Genomic DNA, 21,632 nt, shown 5'->3' with positions numbered 1-21,632 from the left:
CTCTCTCTCTCTCTCTCTCTCTCTCTCTCTCTCTCTCTCTCTCTCCTCCCCCTTCACATTCATCTTTCTGCCATTCCTTTCCCTTTCAGCCCCATCTGGTGGGATTGGTCATAGCTTTTCATATCCTTGGACTTTTCCTCATCATAATCCCCAGAGCTATAGTCTTTCCAAACTCCTAAATACTGTCATTTCACCTTGATTTTCCAGCATTTGAAGATTTCATGTGTACCTTACTCTGCATCATTTCTCACTTTGAATAGGATGATACCTCTTATTGTCCTGAAAATTTAGCAGGGAGAACCAGTTTTAATTAGGATATTTTCAGGATTAGGTAGATTCTCCAAATCCTGGGTAATCTGAGTTCAGAAGAGATTGTGTTTAGGCAGCTCAAGATAGAGAAGGATCCTGAGTATTTGTTGATTAGTACCTCGGAAGATAGTCACATAAGGAAGTGACAGTGGTCTCAAAGAACAGTCTCTAGGTTTTCAAAGAGGGGTTTTTAATTCTGTTTGCTTCTTTCCTCTGTTCCCTGGCTGTCCTAAAACTATCTGGGCTCTGTTGTCAGATGTAGCAAAGGCTAGCATCTGTCTTACAGATGGAGCAAGACATAGACTGAGCACAACCTAGGGGTGATCCTAGAGTCAGGCTTAAATGCGGGGGCTTCTAATATGTCATCCTTTCAAACTATCATCAGTAGGTAGAGTGTCCAATCCTTTTTTTTTTCTTTTTGGAGGGGGGAAGGCAGGGCAATTGGGGTTAAGTGACTTGCCCAAGATCACACGGCTAGTAAGTGTTAAGTGTCTGAGGCTGGATTTGAACTCAGGTACTCCTGACTCCTCTATTCATACTGCACCACTAGCTGCCCCTGTCCAGTCCTCTTGAAAGTGGGAAGCATAGGATCACAGGAACTCTTTAATAGCCTAATTTATATATATTTACCTGTCTTTTCATCCAGGAATCATGGAATGTTGCTTGTAGAAGTCATACTTCCAGTATTTTCTATTAATCTTTCCAAGATCTTATAATAAATTGTAACTCTCTGAAATCATTTGAACTGGTAGGGCATATGTGACTGCACTATCTCTTTTTGGAAATGCTTTGCTGTTATTGGATCTAATGGGAGTTTGACAAATGAAATTTAATGACAGAGCTGGAATAATAATATCCCAGGTTTATCAAGTATATTACATTTTACAAAGCAATTTCCTTGCAAAAAACCCCTGTAAGATAAGCATGTAAGGATTTTTCTCTCTATTTAAAAATAAGGAAACAAGTTCAGAAAGCTTATGTTCATCAACCAGGTCTGATAAGTTGCAGGTCTTTTGACTCCAAATCAGTACATCTTCTGGATGGTGGTAGATCTGTGATGGTGGTAACTCTATGCCTGAAACTACAGCCTCAAGGTCTCACAATACTGATTGGTGGTTGCTTTAGTAGCCCACTATATCTAGGTCCGGATTTCAGTTACAATTTACTTCAGGCTCCAGAATCCTCCTCACCCACTACCCTCCTGTGAATTCTAGCTATAAATTCATAATCAAATCAACTCTGATATTACTCCTGAAGAGGATGTTTCAATCTACTCCCTTATGGTTCTACTCACTATTCCTATAATTTTTCTAAAACATGATATCCCTCTCTGGTCACCAATACCCTCTATATGTTGCCTCCTATGAGAATGTAAGCTTCTTGAGAGCAGCTACCGTCTTTACTTTTGTATTTATCACCCGAGAATTTAGTCTAGTACTTGGCACATTACTGCAGTTGTGTCCAACTCTTCAGAGCCCCATTTGGGCTTTTCTTAGCCGAGATAGTGGAGTGATTTGTCATTTCCTTCTCCAGCTCATTTTACAGATGAGATTGAGGCTAACAGGGTTAAGTGACTTGCCCAGGCTCTTGGATTTGAATTCAAGTCTTCCTGATTGCAAGTCTATCACTCTATCCACTGTGCTACCTTGCTGTTCCATGTTATCTATAGCTTCATCTAAACCACTAATAAAAGCATTAAACAGAACAGGGGCATGTATAGAGCCCCTCCACTGAATAAGTCACTTTAGGTTGACCTCAACCCATTAGCCACCAATCTTTGGGTCCAGTCATTAGACCAATTCCAAATTTACCCCATTATCATTATCATTATTATTAGTATCCTGCTCACATGTCCTTATTTTGTCTACAATAATGTTTTAAGAGAATTTGTAAGATACCTCACTGAAATTGGGTCACTCTATGAAGTGGGTGTATGATGTCCATAGTAATCCCTTGATGTATCATAAGCCCTGCCAAAAAGGAAATTAGAATAACCTAGCAGTTCATCTTGTTGAACCCATATTGACTCATCATTCATGATAGATTATTAGGAGGTTCTAATGAGGCAATGTTAAGTGCTATACAAATGTCAGATACCATTATCACCATCATCACAGCTTCCCTTTATAAATTCTCTTCCCTTTAATGATGTATGCCAGATTTTTTTTGCCAGGAATCAAAATCAAAATCAAGCTTACTGGCTTATGGTTTATAGAATCTATTTTCTTTCTCTTTTTGAAAATCAGGACATTTACCAGTCTTCAACTCTCCCATGCTCTGTGGTTTTTCAAAGATCACAACCAGTAGCTCAGCAATCCCATCTGTAAGTTCTTTCCATATGCTGGGATGTAGATTTGTTTGTTTCTAGTATCATGAAATCTTTGAGGCTGTAGTTGGTGCTCTTTTTAAATGTCCCCCTTTATTTCCTAACTCAGATTGCCTAGATGTTAGAGAATCCATTTAATTCTTGACAGATCCTCCTTAAAATTGGTTCTCCATGTTAATAGTTATTAACATTATTTGGTCTATATTTTCCAGTGAACACTGAGAGATAGAACCAAACTATGAGGAGGAGGCTATTCTGGAAAGGCAGAGCTGGCGAACAACTGTAGAAATGGTAACTGAAGCTATAAAATGAGATTATGTCACTAAGTATTCAGGTGATGAGCAAGAGTCTAAGGACAGAGCCCCAGGAGATGTTAACATAGCAAGATCAGAAGCCTTAGAAGGATCTCTTTTAGAAAATCTCCCCACAAATGCTGTGTGTGTGCAGCATCCAGAGGAGTCCTTAGGGCAGAAGCCAAGGTCAGTGAAGGCTAACAGAACCCTAAAATGGCCATACCAATGTACTAATAGACAATATACAAAAAATATGGGTGAAAAGGTAGCATTCCTTCACAGTGAAGCCTGTGAAATACTGAAATGGGAGACTGAGGGCAGCAATAGAATATGCTCCAGAGAGCCTTGAAAAGAGAATATCTTCTCATCTGTTTCCAATGATTTAAGTGTGGGTCAGTCTAACAGCAGCACTAATGGTCCAGACAAACACTTAAGGTTCCTTTCAGCCCTAAGAGTCCAATTTGTCCAATTAGTAATATACAACATTTTTCATTTGTTGGACTCAAACTTCATTGATTTTTCCCTCACATTGTTCTTATTTTAAAAGGTGAGGAAACTGAGGTATTGAGACAGTAGGGTGAAAAGCAATTATCAGGTGCTGCACCTTGCTTATCTGTCAGATAACAGGCATTGCTTAGATAAGCCTTAATATATGAGCTGCATGAGGCCCTAAAGCATGGAAATTAAAAGTTTTTCTTTTGAGCAATATACATAATGATCTAAATAGAGATAGGGACTGGACCTGCCATTTCCCTGGTACAGGGAACTCTCTGGTGAAGAAATTCCCTCTTTCAATGCAGATTGGTCTCCTCTGAAATTTATAGTCCTAAGAGAATTGCTCAGAGCAATGAAGAGATTAAGTGACTTGCTCCAGGTCAGAGAGGTACTGTGTGTCAGAAGTGAGACTTGAACCTAGGTCTTCCTGGTTTGGAGGCCTGCTCTATTTGATGTAGCACCACTGCTTCTCAAGGAGCTAAATAAATAATGAAAAACCTAATTAATTCCAATTCCACCAATTCAAATTTTGTAATCAAATTCTGAAAAGAAGCTGGGCTGAGGTTTACCTTTGGACTCTTTGTGAAGAAAGAATTTGCTAAGCAAGTAATAGGATAAGCAAAATTGTGAGAGAATGTATATGCTACATAAGAGAATGAACTTTTCTAGTAGGTTAGTAATACAAATTGCAAGCAATTGATAAGATAAAGATAAATCATTTTTATCTCTTAAAGACCTTTTACTAGACAACACTTTGGTAGCCTATCAAGTTATTGTAAATACTTGAAAGAAAAACATTTCTGTAAAAATATTATAATTCTGATTTTTTACTAATGTAGATTTGTTGTCCTCCCAATTAGTCTTAATTGTAAAGTTTAATATATTTAATTCAGAATATATCAATTTTTACCATTTCACAGTATGCTTCTATCCTTTAAAAATTTTCAAGTTTAAATGCAAAAAAATTCTACAAATTATTTTTAAAAACCCTATCATGACAAAATTGAGAATAGTTATTTCAAACACACATGGGGCCTCTGATAAAATGTAATTTGATTTAATAATTTTAATTTACATTGTTAATGTACAAGAGCATTTCTTTCAACCTACTGGTTAACACACACACACATCACTGCTGTTAGAAGAGCAGAGAAACTTCTGAAACACTCTGTAATCTGAAAGAAAAGCAAGGCACTCTCCTTTAACAGCTGGCATATTCCTGATTTCAGCCTACTGAAGGCATGTTCACACCGAGAGAGCTCTAAAAAGGGGAAGAATCATCTGCTGTCTCTTTTCTTTTTTCGCTAGTGATCTCTCATTGATCATTCATTCTGCACAAACAAGTCTGTCAATGTCAATAAAGGTGGACGAAATGAGTTGGGAGGATAATGAAGCTAAAAATAATTGTGGAAGACTGAAGCATACTGGCCACATTCAGCTCAGCACCAGGATCTGAACCTCAAACTGGAAAGCTTGTTTACCCTTTCTAAACAATAGATCTTACTCAGTAGCCTAACTTTCAGTGAGCCCAATTGGTATGAAATGGTATGATGCTAATAATTCACTCTGAATACTAATAATGATGTATGTATGCAAAATTTCCAATTCATTCAAATCCATTTTAAACTTAGTCTGACACTAAGAAACATTAGATTTCCTGATATTTAATAATGTTTATTATGTTTGCATATAAGCTCAAAAGTCAATGCAAAAAACAATACTGTGATTTTATCTTCAGGTAATCTGAAGATAGCAATAGTTTCCCAAATGGTATCTTCAGATAAGTTGAGAATATTATCTATAATGATTAAAAGTATGTTTTCCTAATGACCATGCTATAAGTCTTGATAATAACTTTTCATAAAAGTAAATACAAACATAATAAATGATTAAAATATCAGATGATTATGACAAATCATACAATGACTTGACATCCGGGTTATCCTTTGCAGCAAATAGGCAATTCATTTGGCATTTGTTTGATTGTATAATTTAATCTCCATATAAACAACATAGTTTTTTTTTCCTTTAAAAGAATAAAGCCAAAATTGTTTAAAGCTAACAAAAGCTATGGTGACATCAGGTTGACATTCAAAGTTGTTCCTTAGCAAAATGATGAAAGAAATTTTGACTTGATATAGTGCATATAATATAAAGAGTTTTAGGCTTAAAATCTTCAAATATTATTTGAATTTAGCAAAACATGAGCAAGATCGTAATATCAAAGTGCTAAACAGTAAGGACTGTCTTAAAAGTCACTGCAAATAAACCATAAAAGAACTGCATGTATAAGTGACATGTATTATACAAATGGTTAATTAATAAAAAGACACATTATAAATATATGTATATATAACCTGTCCTATGTATATATATATATATATTTATAGTTTTCTAATTGGTGTATCCAAGCCACTGTGAATACCCCACTTGATCACTCTGTAACACAGCTCCCAGGAGCTGGCAGTCACTGCAATAAATACAGGCAAAGCTATAACAATATACCATGCATACAAACGTTTATACAAAGAAGAACACTATGCAACAAAGTATCTCATATTAATATGGCATCAACAGTATAAACATACAAAAAGGGAATACGAACACGGAATGTTTAATCGCAGCCCGCTCACTATGCCTTCCTAAGCACTTACATTCATACGATTTTTACAAGGCTTGCTTGTTCTTGAAAATTCTCAGGTCTGGTTTTTTTTTTTCCTATTTTTTCTTTTTTTTTCTTTTTTTTTTAAACTAATTTGAAACCTAGATTAAATTATATTTAAAAAAAATTACTATCCCTGATGCTCACCCTGTATGATCCAATGACTACTTACATTTACTTCCTTATCTAGGGAACAAGTGCTCAAATGAATCACAAAATGTCCCTCTGTTTTTCAAGTACATTATGTCCTTTAGACATTACACAAATGCAAGTTTGGGAAACTCTGGTTGTGTCAGTATGATGGCTCCAAATCAGTTGCATATGATTGGTCTCGTATTTTCAGATTTCTTTAGGTTGTTAAAAAGATGGTTTTGCAAATAACTAGACCTGTGGTGCAGTGTTTGAATTCCATCAACAAGAGAGGAAAAATCTTGGCCTGAACATCACAGTCTAATATTTTAGGTCAATTAGGTGAAGCCTCTGTTGTGTAAATTAGTGCATGTAGTTTTAAAAAAAACTTGACTTTCTAAATTTCCTTATTAAAATAAATTAGAGTTAATAAACAAGACTTAGTAAGACAGCACTTTAAAAATGGCACTTGAACGTGGAAGCTAACAGCCATTATTTTTGCTCTATTTGAGTTATATGAAATCCTCAATTTCTCATAATTTTTTAAAAAATGAACTTCTGTTTAGTTTGCACCACATATGTGCCCTTGATACAGGAAGTATATTCTAAAGGTATCAATCACAAGACACATACTACCCTGGCAAACAACTGTTTGTTGTTCTTGTTTTAAATACAAAGCATCTACAACTTTATTCCCTATAAAGAGATTGAAAACAGTCATATTAACTTTTTTTTCCTGCTGGGATAGCATTGTCCAAAAGTGCTTTATTAGCAATTTCTTAGAAAACCCCAACAAATCGCACAAAAAAGGACTATAAAACACAACCCCAACACAATAAGATGTTATGTCTTCTGGCTTAAGCTCTTGAGGAACCGTGCCAGTAAATAAGTCCTTGTTTAACACTAGACCTGCTTTTTTTCTTAAGCAAGGGCAGAAATACTAGCTGTGATTAATAATCTGCTTCTCTGCTCAGAAAAGCAGTAGTGATCCATTGGTTAATATCCAAATTCAGAAGGGCAGAGTGTCCAGAAACAGCCTGTCGATGATAGAAGGGGGTGGAACCAAATCTTCCAGTTTCAGGTAAAAGATGCGTTGTAGTCCCAGTGTGCAGAGAGAACGTAAGTCAGCAAGGGCACCCAGTACCTTAGGTTCTGCAGGCTCAAGAGGTTGTCCTTTAGTCTGGCAGCCAAAAGCCAAATGATCTTTCAGACTACCTGTAATCTTCTTGCATAGCTCTTCCACTTTCTTTGGTTCTTTTAACCCATGTCTTTCTGCAGAGAGAATTAGAAGATGAGTCGATTTCAGTAAATATGTGATTATGCCATTCTTCTGCTCAAAGCCCTTTAGTGCATCCCTATTACTTTATTGATGATTTAGGTTTACCCAGGGTCCCATAACTAGTAGGAAGCAGAACCTAGTCCTTGGCTCTTTCCACTATACTGTGATGCTCCACTAGTGTCCCAAAGCCAAATCCTCAGCCTCTCACTAGTCTTTTGTCCTTAGTTCTTCAAACTTTGCTTTTCTGGAACCTGGAGCTGGTAACATCCATGTTCTCATTTCCAGGGCTATATTATATAGTAGGGAAACATAAGCACCTTGGGTCCCAAGTTGGAACTTTGGACACATTTTGCCTAGGTTCCATAATATTATGAGTACTATATAGGCATACACCTCTTCATGGTGTTTAAGAGTTTTTGATTTTTTTAAAAGCAATATGTTAAGTAAAACAATGTGATGATGGGGTGGGGAGGCATTTAGTTCTACTGGAAAAATGTTGTAAATGGCCAAATAATACTTTGGTGGAGGTTTTGTGACCTCATAGTACAGTTTGTTATTGTAAAGTAACATTGATATGAAGATTGCTACATGGTATATTGTCTGTCCTATATTTAGTGCATAGAGCACTGTGCCTAGACACAGGAAGACCTGTGCTCAATTCCAGTCTCAGACACTTAACAGCTGTGTAACCTTTGGCAAATCACTTAACCTCTGTTTGCTTCAGCTTCCACAACTGTAAAATGGGGATAATAATAGCACTTACCTTTTAGGGTTGTTGTTAAGGATCAAATAAGATATTTATAAAGGGGTGGCTAGGTGGCACAGTGAATAGAGGATTAGCCCTGGAGTCAGGAGGACCTGAGTTCAAATTTGGCCTCAGACACTTAACACTTACTAGCCGTGTGACCTTGGGCAAGTTCCTTAACCCCAATTGCCCTGCCTTCCTCCCTCCAAAAAGCCAAAAAAAAAAAAAAAGATATTTATAGAGCACTTAGCACAGTACCTGGCGCACAGTAAGGGCAAATATGTTCTCTGAAACCAACTTATAAATGAACTTTTAGAACACAGCTCGTATTTCAATTGGGTGTTGCCCATAGTAATAAGCACGAAATAATGCCTGAATATGGCATTCAGACTATTGAGGGCCAAACTGTGGCACTATCTATATTTCTTATTCCAGGTTGTATTATTCTATAATTAATAGAGCTCAAATAACTATATACATCAATTTCTTCAGACACAGCTTTGAAAAACCTAAATGGTGAGGCATACCCAAGGTCCTGTCTGCTTTACCTTGGTGTTTGAAAGTTTTGCTTTCCATTTACCATCTAAAGTCCTCACTGCCCTACCTGTTAAAGAAAAGCATGGGAACTATAGGTTTTGTCTATTTGCTAAGATATGGTCCAGAGGTTTAGGCTGGAAGTAGACCCTAGAAGTTTGAAGTCATCCTGAGTTCAGATTAGGGAGAAAGAAGGAAAAATTTTCATTAGTTGACAGGCAAAGAAAGTGGCGTACCATTAGAGGTTCTGAGGTACCCTGAGGGGCTCTGGTGTCTTCCGGAGTAAATTTTCCTAATATTTTTAATAGCTTAGGAAACATCTAAAAATTCCTCAGCCTCACAAGGATGGTGAAAACAAAAGGGCCAGAACACCTATGCATGCCCAAACCCTTGAATAGAATCAGATATTTCTGAGATAGCCTAGGTTGTTAGGGTCACCATTCCTCCAATCAGTAAACATTTATTAAACATCTACTATGTGCTTGATACTGTGCTAAACATGCTCTCCCCCACAACTCCCCAATCTTCCATTGGTAGTGGTGGAGGGAGAGCCTTTTTACAGCATTTGGAAAATACAATACACAGTTTGTCATCCCTTGATAGAATGATTCATTGATAACATTCACAGAATTAAACAAACAAAAAAATCCATTTTCTAGTACCCTGTCCTGCCCCCCCCCCAATTTTCTTGTATTTATCTTATATATATGTTTATCCATCTACTTGTTGTCCCCCCAAGAGAATGCAAGTTCTTTAAGGGCCGGGGCAGTTTCATCCTATTTTTGTATTCTCAACGTTTAATATATAGTACCTGGCACATAGTAAGCACTTAGTAAATGCTTATTGATTGAAATCTGGATTTTTTTTTTGCTTTTTTGGAGGGGGGAAGGTAAGGCAATTGGGGTTAAGTGACTTGCCCAAGGTCACACAGCTAGTAAGTGTTAAGTGCCTGAGGTCGGATTTGAACTCAGGTCCTCCTGACTCCAGGGCCAGTGTTCTATTTACTGCACCACCTAGCTGCCCTGGGATATAATTTCGAATTGATTTCTGCCTTCTACTTTTAAGTCAAAGTTTTCCTATCTTTGATATTACAACATCCGAAATAAGTATTCTTAGTGCACATTCTAAGGACTCCTGCAGATGGTAAAAAGTGTGAGTTCTGCATTTTGTTCAAGTGTCACTTTTATTCTTTGTTCTGGTTGCAAAAGTAATTTCTCTAGAGCAAAAGTCACACAGAAAACTAAAGAAATTATCCAGACACTTCCCTCAAAATTTTCTATTGGCTTTGACTTTATAGAGTGGATAAATTTAGTAAAATTAGGAATATATGGGAGATTTCAGTGAGATTAATTCAGGTAAAGATTTGATTAAAATGAGGGTGGGACTAAATCTCCCAAAAGGTTGAACTTGGTTAAATGATATGTGTGAATTAAAAGTTCATTTTCCCTAAGAATTGCTAGAGGAACTTATTAGATTTGAACCTATAAAACTTTCATTTCTGGGGTAGTTAGGCTCTCAATTTACAAACAATTATGGAACACATTTTTCTTTCTTTGACTTTATTGACCTTGCAAAACCAGCAGGTAGCACATCTTGACAGCAGGCCCAAGGGCAGCCAGTCTGTTTCATTTGGTTCTGGTTCTTTAGTCTTTGATCCAGAAGAATCAAAAGAGTGATCTTCATATATTTTAGGCTAAAAGGTACTATATTATTTTAATATGATTATTGGATTAAGAGCTGGAAGAAATTTTAGAAATAATCTTGTCCAAACAGCCATGTGGTCCAGTGAATAGAATGCTGGCTTTGGAGTGAGACTGAAGTGTGTTTAAATTATTTATTATGCGATTCTGGGCAAGTTACTTAATCTTTCTCAGTCTCAGTTTCCTTATCTGTAAAACGGGAATAATAATAGCAACTACCTTAAAGTGTTGTTGTAAGGATTGAATAACATAATATGAAGTGTTTTGCAAACTTTAAGGCATTATATAAATGCTAGCTATTATCATTATTCAACTCTGTCATATTATAGATAGGGGCACTAAGGTTCAGAAAGGTTTAAAGATTTACTTAATGTTATATAGCTAGTAAGTATGGAGGCTGGGATTTTGAACTTAGATTTCCTGAATTTAAGTCCAGTGTTTTTCATACTGAACAAGGTAAAGTGTCATCTCATTAACATCAAATTTAAATTCCATAAATAAGAGGGTATGCAAAATTAGTCCAATAAGATTAACAATAACCTAGGGATCAATCTTTTCATATAACCAAAATTCAGTGACAATATCCTTTTTACACCATGCTCCCTTTCTCTTGAATAGAATTCATGTTAATTATCAACATAAAGAAACTAAGCAATGTTTGAGGCCTAATTTAGGGTGCAAATTGATAATGAAATTCTGTAATTGAACCTTCTTATAGCCAAACTCACAGAAGGTGTTTGGGAGTTTTCCCTGCTTCCCTACCAGTTGTGAAAGCTCAATAACTATGGCAACCATTATTTATTCAGTGAATTCAAGTGGAGATCAATACTCACTGCCATCTCTATCAGTGCTAGGCCTGGAATTCCACAAGGAATTCACGAAACACTCTTATTAGAAACCAAAGATACCTCAACCATCCTTTGTTATTTTGATTTTTAAAAAGAGTTAAAATAAAATAAATCTAGAACTGTTTCCAGCTTCCAGTAAGAAATACAAAATGTTGATGATTTACTATGTTTTATAGCCTTCTTAAAACCTAAAGCATTGACATTTTAGTTAAAGGACCCTTTTCTTGAAGCTCTGTTAAATGGCTTCACAGATATTACCTAGCACCAATACTAGTTTGGGGAGAAAGATTCATGCTATTTATCTTGGGGTTTGGGAGAGCTGGAAGTAAAGGGGGAGGGCGGTAGTGCTGACTGTAATTTAGACATTCATTCATCTCATTGACCCTCTTTTTCATTCCCTGCAAAACTGTTTTAAACAAACCTTTTTCATTCTTCTCAAGCCCTTAACCCCACTCTGCACAAATAGTCTCACCTGCTACATTCCTAAGAAGACAGAAGCCATCTGATATGAGCTTGCTTAGTCTCTCTCCTGCCCATTTTCAAATCTCTCCATAGTATCATCCTCATTTTTCTTCCTTTTAAATTCTGTGTCATTCCTTATAAATGTTAACCCCTCCATGTGCCTCTGATCACAATCCCACCCACTTCCTCTAGAACTTTACTCCGTCAATCATTCCCTCTCTCTTGTATTTTCATTTTCTAGCTCTGTACTCCTTCCTTTTTGATGTTTACATTATCAGATCTCATTTATAGTGAAAACAAAAACAAAATTACCTTCTCTTTGACCTTACTCTCCTGTGTCTTATTTTTCACAGCCAAACTTGAAAGGGTAGACTATGCTTGTTTCCTGCACTCTTCTCATATACTCACTCCACAACACCTAACAATCCAAATTCTTTTCCAACTACATGAATAGTCTTCTCATCTCCAAATCTAAAGGGTTTTTCCTTAGTCCTCATCATTCTTGATCTTTCTGCAACACTGCCCACCATGTTATTCTTTACATTCTTTCCTTTCTTGGTTTTTGTGACATTGCACGCTCATGATTCTCCTACAACTTCTTGACTATTCCTTCCCAGTTTTCCTTATTGCTTACTTTCCCCATTCTATACCTTAACTCTGTTTCTGTCTCTCTCAGCAGTTTCAACCATGTTGATTCAGAGATTTTTAAGAGTTGGTTGGGACATCAGAGGCCATTTAGTTCAACTGTTTCCTCTATACAGAGCAAAAATTTGAAAATAATTTTGAAATTCTATCATGAGTATATAAGCTAGTCTAAATGACTATTCTATAATAAAACATGCTTCTAATTTTTTTTGTTTACTCACAAATTCTGGATTTTTAATTCCATTCAATTCAATTCATCACACAATTATTAATATGCCAACTTAGAGTAACTAATCGTCAAAAAGTACTTCCTTTATACCGAGGCAAAATCTACCTTCTCATTACTTATAACCTATTAATTATATACTAGGTAATGTGGATCTTTAATTTTACATGCATATATGTATATATTTATGTTTGGTTTTATTTCATGTGTGTGGTATTTTGACTTGACTAGCAGATATTTGTTTTGCTTTGGATGATGGGTAAAGGGAATATATATGATGTGAATTTATAACCAAACTCAAATATTCATATGCATTATATATAACTCTCCCATATATCAATTAAACAGGAAAGTTTGAAACGTAAGTATATTCAAGTTCATGATCAATTGTTATTTGAATTCCCTATAGCCTTTACTCTATAGGTTTTAACTTGAAGACTTTCTGTTTTTCAGACACACATGAAATACTGTGGTAAAAAGATGGCCACTCTCTAAGAACTTATAAAGTAAATATTAAAAATTAGGAAACTTGAAGGATTAAAGAGTTATCTGTCACATTTCTTAATATAATTGTATATGCCTATATTATGTAGATCAATCAGAATAAATATTTGGACTGATACATAAAAGACTAATCAATCAGACTATAATATTTCACAAAATAAGTAAGAATTTTTTGAAGACTTTTAAAGAATTTGGTGAAATACTAAACTCTTATTTTACTCTTTAAAGAGCTTCTACTTTTAAAAATTATTCTGAGTTCACATAATTAATTTAAGAATCTTAAAATCCTGAATGAGACCTGCATGACTCTGACCTTAAAAGACCAATCTCTATGTTTGGTGTGGAACTAAATGCTATAGTAGAAGTTAGCACAGCTTGATTCTAGTCCTGTTTTGTCACCATGAGTTGTGTGACATCTTAAGTCTCTTGACCTCTCTCTCTCTTTCTTTTTTTTTAAGCAATTGGGGTTCAGTAACTTGCTCAAGGTTATACGGCCAGTTATTTTGTGTGGGTGTTAAGTATCTGAGGCTGGAACCGATCCCGACCCAGGCCGGCACTTTTACTCACTGCACTATCTAGCCGCCCCACTCTTGGCTTCTCTTAAACTCAGTAACCTTACTTGTGAAATGACCTGGTTGGAATAGAGGATCTCTAAGGTTCCTTCTAGGTCCAAAATTCTATGATTCCATATAGTCAAGGAGAAATCAGATATATTTTGATCTTTGCTTTGGACTTGGGAAAAATCATGAACTCTTGCAGAAAAAGCATAAGAAAAAATGCCTCCTTAGAGCCAAACAAGAAGGAGATGCTCCTATTGTTTAAGAATAAGTTAGAATTTCAGAATATGTATGTGTATATATATGTATACACATATATGTATATGTGTGTGTCTCTATATGTGCACACACATACACACACACACACACACATATATATATATATAAGCAAATACATTTTAAAATTAAATGGATTCCACCCAAATCCATTTTCCGCACACACATTAATTTTTAAAAATTAAGTGTTTTCAAAAGCACAATACTTTCTTGTAGTTCCATTCTTTCTCTTTGTTAAAACTATTACTTAAATAATTATTTTTTCTTGTTTTAAAGGAAAATTATGTTAACATCCTTGCATTTTGCTCACCTACTGATGAGCAGAACCAGGGTAAAACAGTGTGAATGGCCATGCAAGGGCAGCAGACATATTAGAATAATTAATTCTTGTTGCAAACAAGATAGCCTACATTTTCTGACAGTGAAATGGTCAATTAAATAAAATAGCCAATTCAGAAATTAATAATTTGGGTAACAATTCCTTTCTGTATTTAACACTTTTTAAAACACAATCTTTAAGAAAAATGCAAGTGACTTGTTTTAATGGTTTATTTCATTATTTTGAAAACCATATTCTGCTCCTAGTTCTGTACTCCTTTGTTAGTTGTTCTTAGAGCCTTACATTCTACAAGACCAAGAAAATACTACTGAAATCTGAACTCAACCAATATGGTTGAACTGCAAGTGAAACTCTGCTCAAGAAGTAGACAAAGCCAAGTGACTCATTTCTCTGGTCCAGTGGTTTTCCCTACTTGAAGTACATAGATGCCCCTTTAGATGGTCTATGGACTGTCTCTTATAGTCTTAATGTTTATAATATTATCATATTTCTGTTGTTTTTTCCTAAATGAGGCATTACTACCTTATTAATCATATTTAATTTTCAAAGTATACATCACCTCATTGATGTATTATGAAAATCAATAACAGAGTTCCCATTCATTTAGAATAAAATTTTTGGTAGTGCCAAATGTGAGTGGATAGTATACACAATCTGTGGGAGATTTTGCTCTGTCAAAATGGTTTGGGGACCCAAAAAAGTTTGAAAACTATCATTTTGAATTCCCTCATTACTATGAGATCAAGGATCAGCCTTATTCTTCCCAAGTGTCACAAAGTTCCACTTCAGCACATCACTCCCTCTATAATCAAATACTCTTATATCCTTGAAAATTTCCTCCAAAATTTCTCACACTTTTAAAACCTGGCTTTCTTTCCATTAAGGGCATGATATCCTTTGCCATCCTCTCCTTTGGAAGCCCTGACCCTCCCAACTTAAATCCCATTTTACTTCAAGAAGACTTTTCCTGCCTCTTTTAATTCTGGTGCATTCCCTCTTTAATTATGTCTTATTTATCTTGTACATAATTTGTTTGCACATATTTATTTGCTTGCTGTCCTCCCCATTAGATTGTGAGTTCCTTGAGGGCAAAGACTGTCTTAGCATATCACAATTCACAATGCCTAGCACTTATTAGGCACTTAATAAATTTTTACTGACTATTGATCGACTGACTTGCTCCAGCAATAATCTCCTCTCTCACACATATCTCTCTAGATCTGTCAGCATACAATATCATGTCTATGAAAACCTTAAAAAGAAAGACCTTATGTTGATTTTTTCTATCTCCATTCAGCTACTATGCCATTTCTTTTTTTCCCCTTTCTCTATCAAACTTATTTAAAAAGTTGTCTACGTTCAATTGTCCCTCATCCTCCTCATCTGCTCCACTCTCCCCTTTAACCTTATCATATAATTTCCATTCTTCCCACTCTATTGAAATGTATCTCTCAAATGTTACCAATGACTTTGATTGTCTTCGTCCCCCTTGGCCTCTTTGTAGCATCTGATACTTCTGACTATGCACATCCTTTGAATATTCTCTCCTTCCCTTGTTTTTGAGGTACCATATGCTTCTGATCCTCTTACCACTCTAAATACTTCTCCTGCTTTTTCTGATCATTTAAGATATGTATTTCTTAAAGTTTTCTCTCAGCCCTCTTTTCTCCTCTCTCTGTTACCTGCATTCTCTTCTTTTACTTCAACTCTTATGTTAACATAAATGAAGTCTCCATCTACAGTTATAACCCTTCAGTTCCAGCATCTCAATCTCAATACTAATTTCTATTATTTTGTATCATAGATATTTGTGTATATTATATTTCCATATTTGGCTATATTTTTTTCATTAGTGCGGGGATCCCCTCTTATTTAGACTTCTCATTTCCCCCAAAATACTACTTAAGTGTTGTTTAATAAGGGTTTGTAGAATTGAAAGGCATCAAATATCTAAAAGAAATCACATCTATTAGAACCTTCCCCCATCCTAAAGTGTGTGTCATAGGGAGGGGAGGACTAGATGGTGAAGTCTGTGTACAGTAAAATTAAAAGATAGAAATGCTATTTGTTCAAAAATCCAAAGATTAACTCAATTTTTAACAATCTAAATCTGAGTAATGAGCAAATTCACATTTCTACCAGGTGATCTCTCTGTGACATGCAAAGCACTAGACAAGCAGAATTGAAGAATTTGGACTTAATAAGAAAGTATGTACCTGTAATCATACTGAGAGCTGATAAGCATGCTAAGGCGGGGATGTCAAGGTTAAGGCTCTGTAAGTTTAAGGAAAAGTCTTTAATTGAGTCAAGCCATTCCCCAAATCCACGAAGGCACTGAAGTCTATGAAGCACAAGTCCATTGCAGAATACAAACTTATCTTCAGCTGTGTTAGATCTGAAATTAAAAGTAATTCAGGAGTATTTTACAAATATGCACATTATCATAAAATATATGCACTCAAATATCCATACAGCATCATTTAGAATCTAACGTTGTCCAAACACATGCAAGCACCCATGTTTAACAATATGCTCCTTGCTCAGAGTAAGACTTCAACATACTTGATAGAAATTTTAAGTCTCCAGTTAACTAGTATACTTGATCACATTTACAAAGTGCTTTTCCCACAACCGTCTTATGGGGGTAGGTAGTCCAAACATTATCGTCCCTTCCCCCACCTCATCACCTTTTGCTTTACAGAAGAGAAAGCTGAAGGGTCAGAAAAGCATTGTAACCTTGCCCATAATCACAGAGCTGGTGTCAGCAGTGTGATGCAAACCTATGTCTTCTAATTCCACATCCCAAGATCACCACAGTGCACAACATTGCCTCTAATAATTGCTAATGCCTCATGTCGAAATGGGATTAGGGTTGGCCCAAAGACAACCAAAGAATAAAACCCAAAGAACAAAGAAAAAGAAAAACTTCACTCCACTAAATATCTTGTTACTGAAATATTATCTGTGAGACCTTTGGGCGAGTTATTTAACCAAAGCTTCAGTTTCCTCATCTGTAAAATTAGGTGATCCAACTAGATAGGTCACCTCTGAGGTCCCACTTATGACTTATGGAAAAACTGTGCTGTGTATTGCCATGAAATTTATGAAAGATGATTCAAAAGCTGTAATTATAATAGCTTCTTCTTGCTTCTTTTTAAAAATCCCAAGAATAAAGACATCATGTTACAGATACTAAAAATACATAAATGTATATACATTGACTGTAAAAAGTAAAGTCAATGTAAGTGCCAGAATATAATCACACACTAAAAAATTGCTTATAAGAATTCCTTTTTTTCCTTCTGTGCTTTTCAGAGTAGTTCTGCCTTGATCTGTTTTTGCTCCTTTCTGTTTCTGTTGGTATTTCTATTTTTGTCCATTTCTTTTTTTCTAATTAAAAAAATTGTTCTCATCTTATGATGTCAGTTTTCTCTTATCCTTATATCTAATACTTTTCTTTTAGCCAAATTTATATTATTCAAATTGTACTTTTTTATGGTTCAGATCTGCATTTAAAAATATAGTAAAGGTCATATAGCACCTATTGTGTCAGACCCTGTGCTAAGAGCTTTAAAAATATTATCTCAATTAACAGAGCTCTCTCAGTGTGGAAGTTGCCTCCAAAATGCAGAACAAGAATTCTTTTGTAAATTATGGTGCTTGAGAGCTGTCTGGATCACTGAGAAATCAAGTGAACTATCTATGATCACAAAGCAAATATGCAGCAGAGGCAATGATTAAACCTGTCTCCCTTATTCTAAGACCTACCTTCCTAAGGATGCCTTTCACTTCTGTTATTGTGGCCTCAGTTTAATTTTTATGTGTGTGTGCTTTCCCCTCCTTTATTTCTTAACATATCTTTGTTTTACCTTATTGCCTTTCTATCAATGGGTGTCTAGTATAGTGAAAAAAGCAGTAAAAAATTAGGAAACATGGATTCAGATATGTATAAACAGTGTTTTTTGTATAAATATTTGTATAAACAGTGGCAAATAATTTCCCTTCAGTTCTCTTGTTTGTAAAATGGGAATAGGATTGTAGATTGAAAGTTAGAAAGGATGTTAGAGGTAATTTAATCCAACTCTCTTGTTTTACAGATGAGGAAACTGAGGCCCATAGACTTGCCCAAGTTAATACATAAGATTTTATATAGTAATAACAGGATTTGACCTCTGTTACTATGACTCTAGACCCAGCATTATTTCCAAATTAGAGCAGTGACAGTGATAGTTATACTACCTACTGCCCAGGACTGTTATGTGAAAAGAATTTTATAAACCACAACATGGTATATCAATGACTGTTGTGCCTTGTTTTACTTAATGCAAATTTAACCTAATTCATCTCCCATATTAAAAATTCTTTTTAAAGAATGGACAAGAAACCTCTCAGATTGTATAAAATAACATTTTTTAACCTCTCTAAGGTATAAAATGGATGGGAAGCAAGATGGGCTACTTTCTTTAAAATTTGTTGTAAAATACTGGTGAACAACCATCTCCTGAAAACACTTTCAAGACAATGAATGAAAGACAAAAGGTAGAAATAGTAAATGAATAATAAATGAATTAATAATAAAAATATTACATTTAGAATTGCATTAGAAGAACTATTTAAGGACCTGAATGATTAAAAAAATGCTTCTGTTTCTTCATTAGTATCTGCAGTTTAATTTTATTGGGCACAATACCTTAGTATCTATAGCTTAATTTTATTAAGTATAAATACTGAGTCAGACTCTTCAAATATTCTCTAGGAGTAAAATGCCTCCCAAGTAGTAATTGCTTAATAAAGCCTTGTTGACTTGACTTTGCATAATTATATTCATCCTTCCAGACCATTAAGTAGCATGTGTACTATGAGGTATATTGAAAACTGTAAATTGTTACATGGTACTCTAGAGTCTTGAAATAATTATATAGTTTCTTAATGTAATAGATTTGCTTAGGAAATAGGTGAGAAACTTTTCTTTTATGTGTGAATGCCATTCATTCAGTTACTTGAGAAAATAACTTTGTGTCAGTTGCTAAATTAACCAATAGAGCCAGCTTTAAATCTTTCTAAAGATGTGAAAGCTTTCAGGACATTCAAGTGTGTGAATTTATGGTAGAAGGATGATAGATAAGTAATAGAAGTCATTACCTGATGGAAAGTCTAAGTACAAATAGCTCCAAAAAGGCAGATTCTATTAGTAAAGTCTGATCTTCTTTAGGGAGATCCGTAAATCCTGGAATTTTTTCAGCCCAGCTCCTAGATACATCTATGGAGGCTGTCAGAAGGTTATAGAATTGTTGTACATGTTCTGCATCAGTGCCTGCCGCAGCCTGATCACCCGAACAGTACTGTAATGAGAACCACAGATAGGAATAAAAATATCTCATGATTCCTCATAAAAAAGACTCTTCCTGTACAACCCAACTGACATCTGTTGAATGTGATGAGTGCAAAAACCTTCATCAGTTTTCCCTCCCTCTCTTTAGTAGCTCTGTACCCAAGCTTCCTGCTCCCATCACTTCTGGTGAGTTAGGGGCGAACCCAATGGCAGGCAGAGTCTTCCTGCCACATGAAAAGACAAGAAATTTAACAAAACAGTCTATGATGGGTCAACAAAAGAGTGAATGATGGACTTATTTATTTAAATATTCTCATGGGGTCGCCAGGTGGCACAGTGGATACAGTCCTTGGCCTGGAGTCAGGAAGATCTGAGTTCAAACCTCAGATACATATTAGCCTCAGACACATATTAGCAGGGTAACTTGTGCAGACCGCTTGATCTCAGTTTGCCTCAGTTTCCTCATCTATAAATGAGAATAATAATAACAATCATTTCACAGGGTTCTTGTGAGGATGAAATGAGAACATATGTAAATTGTTTTGTGGACTTTAAAGTATTATAAGATGCTATTATTATAAATTACAAGGATAATGATAGTGGTGGTGATTGGATTTTCCTATCTTGCCCAGGTTAAAAGTGTAGGGGCTACTCCCAGGTTTGGTCCCACTCTGGCATAGAAACTTTGACCTGCTCTGTTTTCCAGAACAAATCAGTTCACCCCTTTTAGTTTGGAGTTTATCATATTAATGCTGAACTTTAGTGCAGGCATCCGATCAGCTTAGCCTACTGAAGCTGAGAACTATTCAGGTTCAAGAAATCTACCAGCCTCAACCTTCCTGGTAGTAGGGATTACAGGCATATATGTATTTTTATTACATATATAATATTCATATGCACACATATATAAATATGTATTATGGATCTAGATACCTATACACATATATTTACTAATCTCAATGTACTTTTCTTTTATGAGATTTGCAGGTCAATTAATTTAAAATTGTGACAATTACATATAAACTCATGCTAAATACTCAGTACTGCTAGTAATGTAAAAATTGATATGTTTAAAAATATAAAATTTTAAAAGACCAGGGGAGAATGAAAATTATTCAAACTTAGTCCTTGGAATGAAATCTATTTTCAAATTCATATCCATTAAAATAGGGTGCTCATTCTTCACTGTCTTTCCTCCAATAGCCATTGTGCTCATCTAATCATCTTTAAATAGTTTTCTGCCTCTGTGATTCTTTATGAAACCTTTTAAGAGATCGTGATTTTTCCCCTCTTTCTAATGCTGTCTCTTGGGCTCTGGCTCCTATTGGATTCAGATTCCATATACTGTGCACATAAGGAAACATAACACTTGCTCACACAGAATTTGAATTTGCCATTAGTGAAGACCAGAAAAGGTCAGAGAACACAGGAGGTTCAAATGTGAGAAAAGACTCTCAAAATATTGTAATGAATTGTATACACATTCTGAAATCCTAGCTCAAGTCTGACTGGCCCCAAAATAACATAATCAATACATAGAGAAAAGGAAAAATGAGTGTTTTTCCTGAATTCAGCTTAAGAATTAAAAAAAAAATCTTGTCTCTTTTTGGATTACATGTAAATACTTCTCTTTAATTCAAGAACAAGCATAGTGCTAGACTCTTCTTAGGAACTATTTTTTTCTTATTCTTTATTGTTCTGACCTAAAATCGTGTCAATATGTCAATCTCTTAGCAACCTTAATTAACAATATAGTATTAATAATTACTAGTAGCCAATGCCTACTGGATATAACCCTCAAGTTACCTAGAATGAGAATAAGAATCTAACTTAACAATAAGAAATGACAATAAAAAACCACATTACATTTTTGTGTCATATTGATATGGTTATAAAAGTTAGGAGAGAGTAGGAGCCTGAGTGTAAAAGAAATAATTTAGATGTAGGAGAAGTAAGAATTTTTTGAAAAA

General features: G+C 35.2%; 1 protein-coding gene across 1 annotated transcript in view; it reads right to left on the bottom strand.

Moving 5' to 3' along the window:
• Window positions 1–5,390: 5,390 nt before the first annotated feature.
• The window catches only part of NR4A3 (nuclear receptor subfamily 4 group A member 3), a 33,900-nt gene continuing 17,658 nt past the window's right edge, over window positions 5,391–21,632 (bottom strand). The window contains 3 exon segments of the mRNA XM_069105777.1: window positions 5,391–7,486; window positions 16,547–16,725; window positions 19,473–19,672. Coding sequence (XP_068961878.1) covers window positions 7,224–7,486; window positions 16,547–16,725; window positions 19,473–19,672 — 642 coding nt within the window. The 3' untranslated portion in view covers window positions 5,391–7,223.

Source organism: Petaurus breviceps, unplaced genomic scaffold, assembly GCF_028583685.1.
Source record: "Petaurus breviceps papuanus isolate PSGF00001 unplaced genomic scaffold, PetGlider_PUasm1.0 138, whole genome shotgun sequence".
NCBI lineage: Eukaryota > Metazoa > Chordata > Mammalia > Diprotodontia > Petauridae > Petaurus > Petaurus breviceps.
Note: the sequence above shows the minus strand (reverse complement) of the source record. Positions and strands in the feature narration are given on the sequence as shown.